This window comes from Salvelinus namaycush, unplaced genomic scaffold, assembly GCF_016432855.1.
Source record: "Salvelinus namaycush isolate Seneca unplaced genomic scaffold, SaNama_1.0 Scaffold187, whole genome shotgun sequence".
NCBI classification, from domain to species: Eukaryota; Metazoa; Chordata; class Actinopteri; order Salmoniformes; family Salmonidae; genus Salvelinus; species Salvelinus namaycush.
The window spans coordinates 245,269-259,135 of record NW_024058641.1 but is presented as its reverse complement, the minus strand read 5'-3'; the positions used below and the strand labels follow the sequence as shown (position 1 = coordinate 259,135).

At 42.6% G+C, this 13,867-nt stretch overlaps 1 protein-coding gene across 1 annotated transcript; it reads left to right on the top strand.

Moving 5' to 3' along the window:
* The first annotated feature begins 1,134 nt into the window (after nucleotides 1–1,134).
* Nucleotides 1,135–12,707, top strand: LOC120037783 (probable E3 ubiquitin-protein ligase HERC6). Its single transcript, XM_038983753.1, has 23 exons — nucleotides 1,135–1,734; nucleotides 2,349–2,505; nucleotides 2,653–2,735; nucleotides 3,059–3,286; nucleotides 3,443–3,534; nucleotides 4,452–4,579; nucleotides 4,690–4,847; nucleotides 5,014–5,063; nucleotides 5,185–5,276; nucleotides 5,459–5,518; nucleotides 5,632–5,728; nucleotides 5,829–6,012; nucleotides 6,224–6,375; nucleotides 6,567–6,689; nucleotides 6,859–6,957; nucleotides 7,091–7,270; nucleotides 7,559–7,699; nucleotides 8,112–8,278; nucleotides 8,380–8,449; nucleotides 8,539–8,609; nucleotides 11,066–11,249; nucleotides 11,534–11,636; nucleotides 12,012–12,707. Exons 1-23 carry the CDS (start codon nucleotides 1,515–1,517, stop codon nucleotides 12,221–12,223), a joined length of 3,051 nt encoding a protein of 1,016 aa, XP_038839681.1. The 5' UTR covers nucleotides 1,135–1,514; the 3' UTR covers nucleotides 12,224–12,707.
* Nucleotides 12,708–13,867: the final 1,160 nt, after the last annotated feature.

The window sequence follows — 13,867 nt, the reverse complement described above, 5'->3', positions numbered from 1 at the left end:
TCTAACAGTTATGGTTGAGATTGAATCAATATAAATATAAACTATGCACCTTATGACTTTCATTAACACGCAGGCGTCATGCAGAGGTTGGTATCAGGTCATGTCAGTCAGACGTTCAATAGTAGTCAACAGCCAAACAGTGGTACGGTTGCCTAGGCTTAATTCTGGCACATATCACCCCCCATATCTGTCAATGCAGCTTTTGAGTCAACGTGTTGAAATGTACCTTACTTAAATCTGGTTGACTGTGAGGTCAATAACTCTGAACAACATCATCATGGGCTAACAAAATGTGCTATAGCAATAGCAAGCTAACAAAGTTTAACTCCGGTTCTCCTTCTAATCTTTGCACCACAGATAGAACAATGAGACAGATATTTCACTGGATTTTTAAATGTGAAGAATCCGCTTGACGTTTTTACTCTATCAAATATGGTAGTGAGGAAGCCCACTGGCGGGCATTGGGAGAAGAAGGAACGAGATGGATTTTGGCCTACATTCTGCAAATTATCTCATCGATGAAACATTTGATCTCAATACAGGTTTCTGTTCCCAAAATTAGAATATGTTATGAACCGAGTGGACTAAGGTTTGTAGACTTTAACTTTTCCAAATATTTAAAAAATCGCGTTGTTTAGAATGAGTGCAAAGGCGAATTGAGTTAAAGCGCACGCGCACTTCAGAGTAGTTGTTCCCTAACGGAAATATGCAGATGATGCTAGAACGCGCCAATAGGATCTCGCTAGCTCGTGCTTGGCTCGCTCCTTGCTTGTTCTGCCCACTATTAGTCATTTGTTACCATTGTAAACGGCAGGCTGTGGTCTATCTTGGTTAAGTTAGAAAAATCTTTGTTTGCGCTCTCTCGCTCGTAGAAGGAACAGTCGCCAGCGCGCCGAAATATACTTTTTGGGGACGACTCCAAAAGGACTTTGGAAAAACACGTTGACTCCTCCTCCTAAAGTGCCACCGTACACATAACTGCTGGTTTTAGTCAGCACTAAAAAGGCAGTACTGGCCAGGGCTCATGTTTGGAGTATTCATTGCAGCAGGTCAAAAGACTCGGGGCTGAGATAAAATCAAAGCCCGGGTTTGGTGACGTCAATGGTTTAGACATAATTATGACTGTATGGATGTGGTTACTAGTGACGACCCTCGGAGGCTCGAAACCCTCGTTCTGTGCTGCTGATTGGCCAAAGAATGATAAACGAAATTAATGAAAGCCAATTATACTTTATCGATCAGATAGCTGAGCGTTCCTCAGACAAGGTAATTGGGGCCAATCAACGCAAACTGTTTACATTTTTATTTATAGGGGTCCAATCAATTATGCAATGCATACAATCTGGAAAATCAGTGATCATTGATAACTACTGAAAATCGGATTTAATGCCTTCTGATATTTTAGTAAAAGTAGCTCACACACAGGCACATGCGCGCGCGCGCACGCACACCGGTAGTGCCCTAAATAGTCTTCCTAGGTGGACCACACTTTAGTCATTGATCAGTCAATCATCATGTTCTGCTGGGGAGACGGTTCGAGTGGACAGTTTGGTCTAAACTTTGAGAATGTGTCTGTTCCTATAGCAGGGAATATATTCTCTGATAAAGTCACAGAAATAGTTTGTGGGGAGCAACACACTTTATTTCTCACGGTAGATGGCAGGATCCTATCATGCGGGCGCAACTCAAAGGGACAACTTGGCAGACAGAAGAACAGAGATTCAAAACTACCAGGTAATACATCATTTAATGATATCTGACTTTTTGGGTGCAAGGCTCGCTATGTAGGCTATTTCGGATTAAAGTGCGGATTAAAGGATGCTTGCGTTATAATCATTTTATTCTTTATCATTATGCTAACATTTTCTTTTCACATTATTCATAATTACAGATTATATTAAAATGTATAGTAGCCAATATTTAGCCTAGTGAGGTTTACCACAACTTTCAGAAATTGGTACGCTATCCCTCAATAAAACTACAACAGGCTCAGTTGGGTTACAGTTTCGTTTCTCAATCAAAGTCAGAGGAACGAAAGTTAGCAACAGTTATGTAATTTACGTCATCCTCAAGATTATGAACTTTCACTTAGTCAATGGTGCCATGAGGACATAAAATATAAAACTACAAGATACGATAACAAGTACATTACATTGGAACATTTAACATCACAGGCATCATGAACAAATTATTAAAGTCGATCAAAACAACTGCACACCCCGGTGAACTCATTTATCATCAGGGTGTTAAACTGCCCTAGTGGCACCAGGGAATCCAAATGTAATGGTATTTAACACTTTCCAAGACATGGGACTTCCAAATCAAACTGTGTGTTCTACCTGTTTCAGCCCCAGTGGAGGGTCTGGGGGCAGTGGTCTCTGTGGCTTGTGGTCAGGACCACTCTGTAGCTGTGTGCGTGTCAGGACAGGTGTACTCCTGGGGGGCAGGAGGTGAGGGACAGCTGGGCATCGCACCTACTACTGTCTCCAAAGTCCCCAGACCAAGGCAAGGAAACGTCAACTTCAACTTGAAATAGATCTTGATAGTGAAATATCATCCATGATTTACATTGTCAAGTAATGAGAGCTCTCTTGGATTCCACTGATCACTAACAAAGACAATATGTACTACATGTCTTCTTTTTTCTCACAGACCAGTTCCAATACCTTCGCCCTTGCCGATAACAGTGATACAGGTTGCTTGTGGAAATTCCCATTCTTTGGCCCTGACTAAAGGTATAACATACTGCTGTATTAAACCTAAAAGGGTTATTCACAGTCCTCATACGAGAACCCGTTGGAGAACCCTATTTGGTTCCAGGTAGAATCATTTTGAGTTCCATGTCAAAACTTTGTCTCAAAGGTAGAACCCAAAAGTGTTCTACCTGGAGCCAAAAAGGCTTTTCCTATGGGGACAGCCGAATAACTCTTTTGGAACCCTTTTTTCTAAGAGTGAACATCAAAAGGACAGTGAGATTATATTTATTAGGGAAGAATGTAACACTGGAATTGTTGTTATGTAATTGTAATGTAATATGTCATTTCTTTGTCTTCTACAGGAGGACAGGTGTTCTCATGGGGTCTGAACAGTCATGGACAACTGGGCCTGGGGAAGGGAGTCCCTCTGCAGCCCATTCCTGCTCTGGTGCGCTCCCTCACTGGAGTCCCAGTGACCCAGGTAGCAGCCGGAGGAACCCACACTCTGGCCCTCACCCTCCCAGGCCTGGTCTACTGCTGTGGGGCGAACAGGGCTGGGCAGCTGGGACTCAACCGTGTGGATGAGAAAGGTACTACGGCACTCTACCTCTCTTCGTACGCTACTTGTATAAAAAGTTCATTTGAACTTGGATTCCTTTGTTATAACTACTAAGTCATTTTCCAGATGTATTACAATGAGTGGGAACATTGCATGATGCTTGTATGATGCTTGTTCCCGCTGCCAGGCCGGTTCAACATCTGTGCTGTGCCTGCTCTCAGAGTCTTGGGGGTTTCCTTCATCAGCTGTGGAGAGGCGCATTCCGCTGTTCTCACCAAGGTATCATACTATTACTGTGGAGAGGGACACTGCTGTTCTCACCAAGGTATCATACTATTACTGTGGAGAGGGACACTGCTGTTCTCACCAAGGTATCATACTATTACTGTGGAGAGGGACACTGCTGTTCTCACCAAGGTATCATACTATTACTGTGGAGAGGGACACTGCTGTTCTCACCAAGGTATCATGCTATTACTGTGGAGAGGGACATTCTGCTGTTCTCACCAAGGTATCATACTATTACTGTGGAAAGGGACACTGCTGTTGTCACCAAGGTGTCATACTATTACTGTGGAGAGGGACACTGCTGTTCTCACCAAGGTATCATATTATTACTGTGGAGAGGGACACTGCTGTTCTCACCAAGGTATCATACTATTACTGTATTTTTACTGAAGGCTCCAAGGGAGAAGTTGGTGTGAAAGGAGACAAATCCGACAGCAGTTCATTAAGTTCATAAAAAGTATTTAATGTCCTAAACAGTGGGCCCACTGGGAGATAGTTCTGCACACAAAGTCAGCAACCTCTGGAAGATACAATTCATCACATATTAGTAAATAAAGCCAGTTATATAAAATGACCTTGAATAGAGGTGAAAAACAAACGATCAAGTGTCTGGATACACAATGAACCATACAAGTTGTTATCTGAGTGCATGAATACAGTCTCATACTAAATGAGAAGGTACAGTTTATTACAGAATGGAATATCACAGGATATACAGAATATGTCCTGATTATTGCTTTTAATACAGATCAAGCCTCAGGGCTACCAGAGTAAAGGTCATTTCATTGTGTTGACCCTTCAATACTATTATACTGTCTCTTTAAGAAGTGATTAGGGCCCTGACCAGACCAGGAACAACTCTGGGCCTTGACATGTAACAACTAGTTCTGGTTCTTTGTGGTCTTTAGGGTGGACAGGTATTCACCTTTGGGGAGGGAAGCCGAGGCCAGCTTGGGCACAACGCATCAGCTAACGAACTCCTACCCAAACTGGTAGAGGGTATGGATGGACTGGTCTCACAGATAGCATGTGGCAGGTAATGACCAACAGCATAATGCTACTTATACACACATATAATAAACAGATAGGAAACCAATCTTGAACATTCTGTCTGACTGTGTTTTTGTCTTACTGTAACTCTGCCAGCCATCACACCCTGGTGCTGGGGTCCTCAGGTCAACTCTGGGCCTTTGGCAGTGGGGTCAAAGGTCAGCTAGGGACTGGCAACACAGAGGGCTGCTTGCGACCCACCTCAGTGCTGCTGAAAAGGGCTTCTGGTGGGGCAGAGACAGTCGTACAGAACGGTACCGGATACAATGTCTATTTTATTGTCTTCTGTTTTGTATTTGATTCTATTCAATTCTATTATGCAGCTACATACTGACTCTGTCGTGTTTGGGTGACTGAATTAGAACACATACATAACGAGACTTGATGTCCCTACAACCTCTTCTTTTCTTTTTTTACCAGACATGAAGATATCAGTGGGATGGAATTCAAACTTCATTTACACTGCTGAGGTAATGTTTCTGACCTCTAATACCTCAGTAAAAGAGAGACTGAAACGTTCTATATGTCTCAAGCAGCTAATTCATGTTTGAGATATTTTAATTCATTATATTGCTTTATCTGCCTTTGTAGAGTTCTGAAAGAGAACAGCCAATCGGGAGGTTAGATGAAGCCAAGCTGCAAAAATGGCTGACGATGGAGCAAGGAAATGCAGAGGCGCAAAGGTTAATTTATTATTTACATTGAATATTGAAACATACAATCTACCGTACACAAAGGTTCTTTGTTAATTTTTACTTATTTTTTAGCTAACTCAAAATGAAATAAACAAACGTTTATTTTACAGTATATTTCTTATAGTATAATTGTACTGAAACATCAAATGTGTCCACATTTGTTCCAACAGAGAAATATCCTTGATGTTCTCAACAAGTTCAAGTCTTGTGGCCAGTTTCACCAAAGCCAGGTAAGCGATTTTAAAATGGAAGGTTTGGATAGTTTGAAATGAAAACGGTATGTGTACAGTTAGGACTATGTTGTGTTCTTGCTAATGCTATGCCCTCTGTTTCTTTTGACCAGTGAGATTCCACAAGCAGCCGGAGCTTTGACAGTGGACCTAGAGGCTGCTAGCCAGGCTTTCGACCAGCTACTGAACATACCTTGGATTAGGAAATCAGTTAAGATCAACTTACTCTTTAAACCCATATGTTAAATGAATATGTATTTAGAACAGAACTAAATGTTAATCTCATTATATCTGTTATTTTTCCAAATAGGTAAACATTGTGCCACTGGTGGAATATCTTTGCATTTCAGCAGCTGTCATCAAGTCACCAGAGATCTTTCTGATACTACCCACAATCTCTCTTCTCCACGAGGACCTCAACGTCATGAACATGGTCATGACTTTAGCAGTATTTATCAACAACCATCTGAACGAAACGGCTATGAAAACTTTAAGTAAATAACCCCTGACCTTTTCCAATCATCGGCTAATAATCACATTTGGCATCAGTTAAAAATGACTAGAATATTATTATAATTGAACCATGGCTGACACTACATAACCAGTGTATACACAGAGAATTTTTTGGCAATATCATGAAATGCAAACATTATTGTAATTTACAATAAGGTCATATAATGCACTTCATTTTCTACTGTATTCTAGAAGACTGGTGGTCGTCACTGGAGCCTTCCATCCTGACTAAGCACATTCTGATGTGGAAGAATGCCCTGTCATTCCTGCTGAGGAACGGTCTTCTGGTTACCCACAACCCTGGAGCCAAACTCTTGCTACAACTCCTCAAGCAGCTCCACAAAGTCAGTGTCCATGCACCTTGCTTGTCAATAATTTGTATGCATTTGATCATTTTCTATATTTCTGTCAATAGTTGATCATCCTCCAACATAACTCATGAACCGTTCAGTCCTTCATCGTAAATAATTCAGAATTATTGCAGACAAGACATTTGTGATGCAATGTAGAAATGTATCATTATGTTATATCAAAGGCAAACAAAAGGGCTGGAAGAATCCAGAAAGTTCCAGACAGTACCTTTTATGTGGAAGAGATCATCGGTAACGTCATTCCTATGGACGACGTGAAGCTTTGGCGTTTTTGGTCAACAAGGGAGGTAATAAAATAACATAATAACCGTCTCTAAATTAGAAAAATGATGACTTGGCCCTCTAAGTTTGTTCTTAAAAGATGAGGGCATCAGCTTTCACTTCAGAGCATATGAAAGAAATGAGACCCAGATCAATTGTTGAGATATTACTTCTGTTTTTGTGTGTCACTTCTAGGACACAGAGGTGACACCAGTCATCTTTTGCCGTTTCCCATTTGTGTTGAATCTGATATGCAAGATGGCTGTTTTCAACATTCATGCACATTTTTCAAAGGTAAACTATTATTCCACTTAAAATTAATATGGCTTCTTTATAACATTTGACCCATATTTATGTATACCTTACATAGTGGTTCCCCAAGCTGGTATATAATTCTATATACTTAAAGTATGCTTATATATTGCAGGAGGCTCACAAACTCGCCCACCGGCTAACAGTGATGTGTCCTTCTGGAACGTTCCGAGACAACCCAGAATCTCCCCCTGCTCCAGTCTTCCAGTTGACCTTAAGGCGCCCGTCACTCATCGAAGACACCTTCAGACAACTGGGTGCTGCAGATCATGACTACTTCCAGAGAGAACTTGTGGTAAAATTATCTTTTGTCAGTTCAAAAGGGACAATAAAGTAACATTCAAATAATTATCCCTGAGACTGAATGTGACAACTCAACTAACTTTGGCCAAATCAAACCAAATCTCAGCTACTCGATTTAACATTTTAATGTTAGACTGTCACTACCCACTGGGCACACACTGGTTGAATCAACGTTGGTTCCAGTGAAACAAACGTGGAATAGACATTGAATTGACGTCTGTGCCCAGTGGTAGAGTCTAGAACTCAACCTAAATGTGGCCTATCTTACTGTATCCCTCAGGTGCAGTTTGTGGAGGACATGAAGCTGTCGCTCGTCAACAAAAGGGACTTCTTCCTCCATGTGTTTGAAGAGCTGTTGGCACCAGAGTCTGAGATGTTCATGTACAACGACACCAAGACACTGGTCTGGTTCCCTGCCAAGGTAAGAACTTGAATTAGGGAATTGCTATTTCATTACTGTATAATAAATCACTGCACCCTCAGGCAAATGAAAATAGGTGAGTAATGGAATAATATTCTAAAAACAATCAAAAATACTTTAGTCGGTTAATAGCAACAAAAAGAGATTCAACCACTACAGCAGTGCCACTATCTACACTGTATCAATCAATACAGCATTGTGTCCAATTAAAATCACCATCACTCCCTACTCTCCCCCTGATGTACCAAGGTTTTATAATTGTACACATTCACAGCTAAAAGCTGAATTGCAGTATACAGACACCAACATAATACAACAAAGGAGATAAAAGTTATTTGAAGAAGAATGGTGCCTGCTCTTGTTTATTCTTGATCTCTGCCTTGACTCATGTGCCACCTACCCTTACTACCAGCCCAGAGTGGAGGAGAAGAGCTACTTCCTGTTTGGTGTCTTGTGTGGCATGGCCCTGTACAACCACAACATTGTACACCTGCCCTTCCCTCTGGCCCTGTTCAAGAAGATGGTGGGGGTCAAGCCCTCACTGGAGGACCTGAGAGAGTTTGACCCTGTTGTGGGAGGGTATGTTTGTATTTTAGAATGTACATATTAGCATTGAATTAGTATCCCTTAGAAATGGATTCAAATGTTTCAACGTTCATTTATTTTCATTGTAATTGAAGGAGTTTGCGGTACCTCTTGGAGGACTACACTGATGATGATGTTGAAGAAAACCTGGACATGACCTTCACTGTATGTATAGTATTGAAACTGATTGTTGAGCAATGAAATATATCTAGATACAGTATGTGAATAGTGGTAAAACTGTTTATTTTCATCAGGTGATCTGGGATGACCTGAAGGTGGAGCTTGATCCCAAAGAAACAGGAAAATCAGTCACAAGTTTTAACAAGTAAGGGTACAGCAACTTTTACTCCTACAGATGTAAGATCTGAATTTGATCACTCTGTTGCAGGAGAACTTTCCTGCAATGCAGGACATTTTAAAAGTGTAGTATATATTATGTTTAAAAAGGTTTCAGACTTGATTTTCATTTACATTACATTTACATTTAAGTCATTTAGCAGACGCTCTTATCCAGAGCGACTTACAAATTGGTGCATTCACCTTATGACATCCAGTGGAACAGCCACTTTACAATAGTGCATCTAAATCTTTTAAGGGGGGGGGGGGGGGGGGGGTCAGAAGGATTGCTTTATCCTATCCTAGGTATTCCTTAAAGAGGTGGGGTTTCAGGTGTCTCCGGAAGGTGGTGATTGACCCTGCTGTCCTGGCGTCGTGAGGGAGTTTGTTCCACCATTGGGGTGCCAGAGCAGCGAACAGTTTTGACTGGGCTGAGCGGGAACTGTACTTCCTCAGTGGTAGGGAGGCGAGCAGGCCAGAGGTGGATGAACGCAGTGCCCTTGTTTGGGTGTAGGGCCTGATCAGAGCCTGAAGGTACTGAGGTGCCGTTCCCCTCACAGCTCCGTAGGCAAGCACCATGGTCTTGTAGCGGATGCGAGCTTCAACTGGAAGCCAGTGGAGAGAGCGGAGGAGCGGGGTGACGTGAGAGAACTTGGGAAGGTTGAACACCAGACGGGCTGCGGCGTTCTGGATGAGTTGTAGGGGTTTAATGGCACAGGCAGGGAGCCCAGCCAACAGCGAGTTGCAGTAATCCAGACGGGAGATGACAAGTGCCTGGATTAGGACCTGCGCCGCTTCCTGTGTGAGGCAGGGTCGTACTCTGCGGATGTTGTAGAGCATGAACCTACAGGAACGGGCCACCGCCTTGATGTTAGTTGAGAACGACAGGGTGTTGTCCAGGATCACGCCAAGGTTCTTAGCGCTCTGGGAGGAGGACACAATGGAGTTGTCAACCGTGATGGCGAGATCATGGAACGGGCAGTCCTTCCCCGGGAGGAAGAGCAGCTCCGTCTTGCCGAGGTTCAGCTTGAGGTGGTGATCCGTCATCCACACTGATATGTCTGCCAGACATGCAGAGATGCGATTCGCCACCTGGTCATCAGAAGGGGGAAAGGAGAAGATTAATTGTGTGTCGTCTGCATAGCAATGATAGGAGAGACCATGTGAGGTTATGACAGAGCCAAGTGACTTGGTGTATAGCGAGAATAGGAGAGGGCCTAGAACAGAGCCCTGGGGGACACCAGTGGTGAGAGCGCGTGGTGAGGAGACAGATTCTCGCCACGCCACCTGGTAGGAGCGACCTGTCAGGTAGGACGCAATCCAAGCGTGGGCCGCGCCGGAGATGCCCAACTCGGAGAGGGTGGAGAGGAGGATCTGATGGTTCACAGTATCGAAGGCAGCCGATAGGTCTAGAAGGATGAGAGCAGAGGAGAGAGAGTTAGCTTTAGCAGTGCGGAGCGCCTCCGTGATACAGAGAAGAGCAGTCTCAGTTGAATGACTAGTCTTGAAACCTGACTGATTTGGATCAAGAAGGTCATTCTGAGAGAGATAGCAGGAGAGCTGGCCAAGGACGGCACGTTCAAGAGTTTGAGAGAAAAGAAAGAAGGGATACTGGTCTGTAGTTGTTGACATCGGAGGGATCGAGTGTAGGTTTTTTCAGAAGGGGTGCAACTCTCGCTCTCTTGAAGACGGAAGGGACGTAGCCAGCGGTCAAGGATGAGTTGATGAGCGAGGTGAGGTAAGGGAGAAGGTCTCCGGAAATGGTCTGGAGAAGAGAGGAGGGGATAGGGTCAAGCGGGCAGGTTGTTGGGCGGCCGGCCGTCACAAGACGCGAGATTTCATCTGGAGAGAGAGGGGAGAAAGAGGTCAGAGCACAGGGTAGGGCAGTGTGAGCAGAACCAGCGGTGTCGTTTGACTTAGCAAACGAGGATCGGATGTCGTCGACCTTCTTTTCAAAATGGTTGACGAAGTCATCTGCAGAGAGGGAGGAGGGGGGGGGAGGGGGAGGAGGATTCAGGAGGGAGGAGAAGGTGGCAAAGAGCTTCCTAGGGTTAGAGGCAGATGCTTGGAATTTAGAGTGGTAGAAAGTGGCTTTAGCAGCAGAGACAGAAGAGGAAAATGTAGAGAGGAGGGAGTGAAAGGATGCCAGGTCCGCAGGGAGGCGAGTTTTCCTCCATTTCCGCTCGGCTGCCCGGAGCCCTGTCCCTTCTGAAAAATGTATTCAACCCCTACAAAAATGTCTTAATTATAATCCACATAATAATTCACATTTCCTGTTGCTGCAGGATTATTTTCCTGCTGTAGCAAACTGGCTCAAATTAAGATCCTACATTTGTAATGCATAATACAAGGTTGACATTTTAGAAGTTACAACAAGCATGCTTTCTGCTTGTTCTGTTTTCTGTTTTCTGTTTCTATTTTTAAAACAATTCATTATTTTGACAGGAAGCAGTTTGTTGATGCTTACGTGAACCTCGCCTTCAACCAATCAGCGGAGAAGGTGTTTGAAGAGTTCAGGAGAGGCTTCTTCAAGGTGTGTGACAGGGACGTGGTGGAGTTGTTCCAGCCTGAGGAGCTCAGGGGAGTCATGGTGGGGAAAGAGGACTACGACTGGGACACGCTCAAACAGGTCTATATACAACCATCATTCATTACTCAGTATGGGGCTGGGTACTGACTTGAGAAATTAGGGCATAAATCAGTCAGTGTTGATGCATTTATATCAATGGGGGGTTTGCTTTGATCAAGTTATGGGTACGTTTCTCAAGTTAGGACTAGGAGATAATGTGTAATACATTGCCTAGCTATACATGGTGCTTTGTGACATACTGTGACTTTGTGGTGAATCGTTTAAATGGCGTGAGTTTAATATTGTTTAATTATTGCTGCCATTTGTTTGGTTTGTATGTCCAGAACACTGTGTATGATGGAGAGTACCATGCCAGACATCCCAACATCGTCACATTCTGGGAGGCTTTTGAAGAACTGACAGACGACCAAAAGAAAGCTTTTCTCCGTAAGTATGGCACTAAATTGCTCTCGGTTGAGTGAAACTGGAGGAACCATACAGTCTTTCATAATGCTGGTTCAAGGTTTTGTCTGCATATTTGAACTTCCTGTTCCACAAGAGCATTTACACATCATTTTTGTCTGAACACATTTCAATAATTAGCAGACACTTTTCCAGAGTAACTTACTGGAGCAATTAAGGGTTAAGTGCCTTGCTCAAGGACACAACATATTTTTCACCTTCTCTGCTTAAGGATTTCAACCAGGGACCTTTTGGTTGCTGGCCCAATGCTCTTAATCACTAGGCTCCTGCCACACAATGACATTCACTATATTTCTTTCCATTCTGTCTACCTTTCACTCTCTCTCCCTTCCTTCTCAGTGTTCCTGACGGGCTGTGATCGCACTCCCATCCTGGGCATGGACAAGATCCAGATGACTGTGGCAGTCCTGCAGAACTCTACTGAACTACATTTCCCAGAATCCCATACCTGCTACTTCCTACTGTTTCTGCCCATCTACCCCTCCAAGGAGATGCTGCTGGCCAGGCTCAAAGAGGCATGTGCCCACAACAGAGGCTTCTGGAAGGAGTAATGGACACCATATACAGGCTACTGCTGTGTTCATAATTTCATTCAATGTGTTTCTTACATGTCAATATATCTCTTCAGTTTAGCCTAGGATTTTGGTTATAGCCGCCTTCTAGGTTCAGATTTGCCACTTTTTAAAAACTTTTACATTTTGCCTTTTTCCTTGGCTTTTTCTATTGAAAATGTGAATTTCAAATCTAGGATATGTAAGGCCTACCTTATTATAGAAAAAACATTCCTTCACTTAATGTCTACTAATTCTGAGTGATATATAAAAATAACATTCTTATTCAGTAACATACATTCAAGAGCCTACTTATTTATGCATGTTTTCTTTATTGATATAGTGTGGCATTTTATGTAATTCTACATTTGTATATCCTTTTTTTCTGGACACGTCTGCATCATCTTTTGACATATGTCTGTATCTTGTGTTTTATTGACGGAATAATTCTTTATGTATCTAATAAATAGACATGATTAGTTCACCTCAAAGTGTTTTCTTTTATCAATGGGAACTGCTGTCAGCACTTCGATGCAGAGCAGTGGTGTGGTTTCTCCAACAACGTGCATAACCTTCCCAGCTAGCACATAACGTTCTGAGAACCATATGTTTCTTAGAGCTTGGTGAGAGCGTGGTTGTCCTATGGTTTTGCATACAACCTTCCCTCAGGGTTCTATTTAAATGAATGTTCTCAAATTGTTCAGAGAACAATGTTCTTCCATGGGAATTTCAGGACTTCAGCATAACGTTTTCTACAGTTTCATGTTCTATTCAGTCATGTTCTCAGAGGTTTCGAGAACATTAAGAAACAATGGTTTTCTGTGGGAAATCCAGGACTTCAGCATAACGCTTTCTGCAGGTTTCCTCGTGTTCTATTTAAAGTAATGTTCTCAGAACATTAAGAAAACTGCCATGAAAACATAATTCAAAGGATTTTGGAAGAATGTTTTTTAAAAACATATTCCTTTCCGAGCATAAACAAAATTATATATCTTGTTATGCGTGTTCAGGTGTGTTGGCTGCACCCACTAATTGGCCACACCTGATCTTAATTAGTGCTTGTTTCCTTTGAAATGGGGTCTGTTTGAATAGACTTAAATGAACAGCTTTCTATGAGTTAAAAAAACATGGCATGCTTGCTCCATCCTAGTGGTGCAGTGGACTAATTCCATGGCTAGAGAGCAGAGAGATCATGGGTTTGAATCTCACTGACACCATGCCACATAAAAAAATTAATGGGTTTGAATGATGCCTATACAGATGAATTGTGCTTGGAGTTCAAAACAGTTAACCTAAACTAGCAGTGTCATTAAAAGTCTTATTGAAACAGTATCAGGACATTTAATTACCATCAAATAATCTTTCATTTCTGTTCTCAATGGTAATAAAACCCCCCATTAAAAACTCACGGGGAACCATATAATAACCTCCCTGCAACCTAAAGATGTAAGTCCCCAGAACAGACAACATTTTTACTTCCACTCTCAGAATGTTTAAAATATGTTCAGTTTTAACTGTCAGGAAATGTATGGCTTCGTCTCCAGAACCAATGGGAAACAAAAAAACGCATGTCCCCACAAATTCCAAGGATCCAAATGTGCTAACTGGGGTGTTTGATTGAAATACTTTACCTGGCGCCTGTTC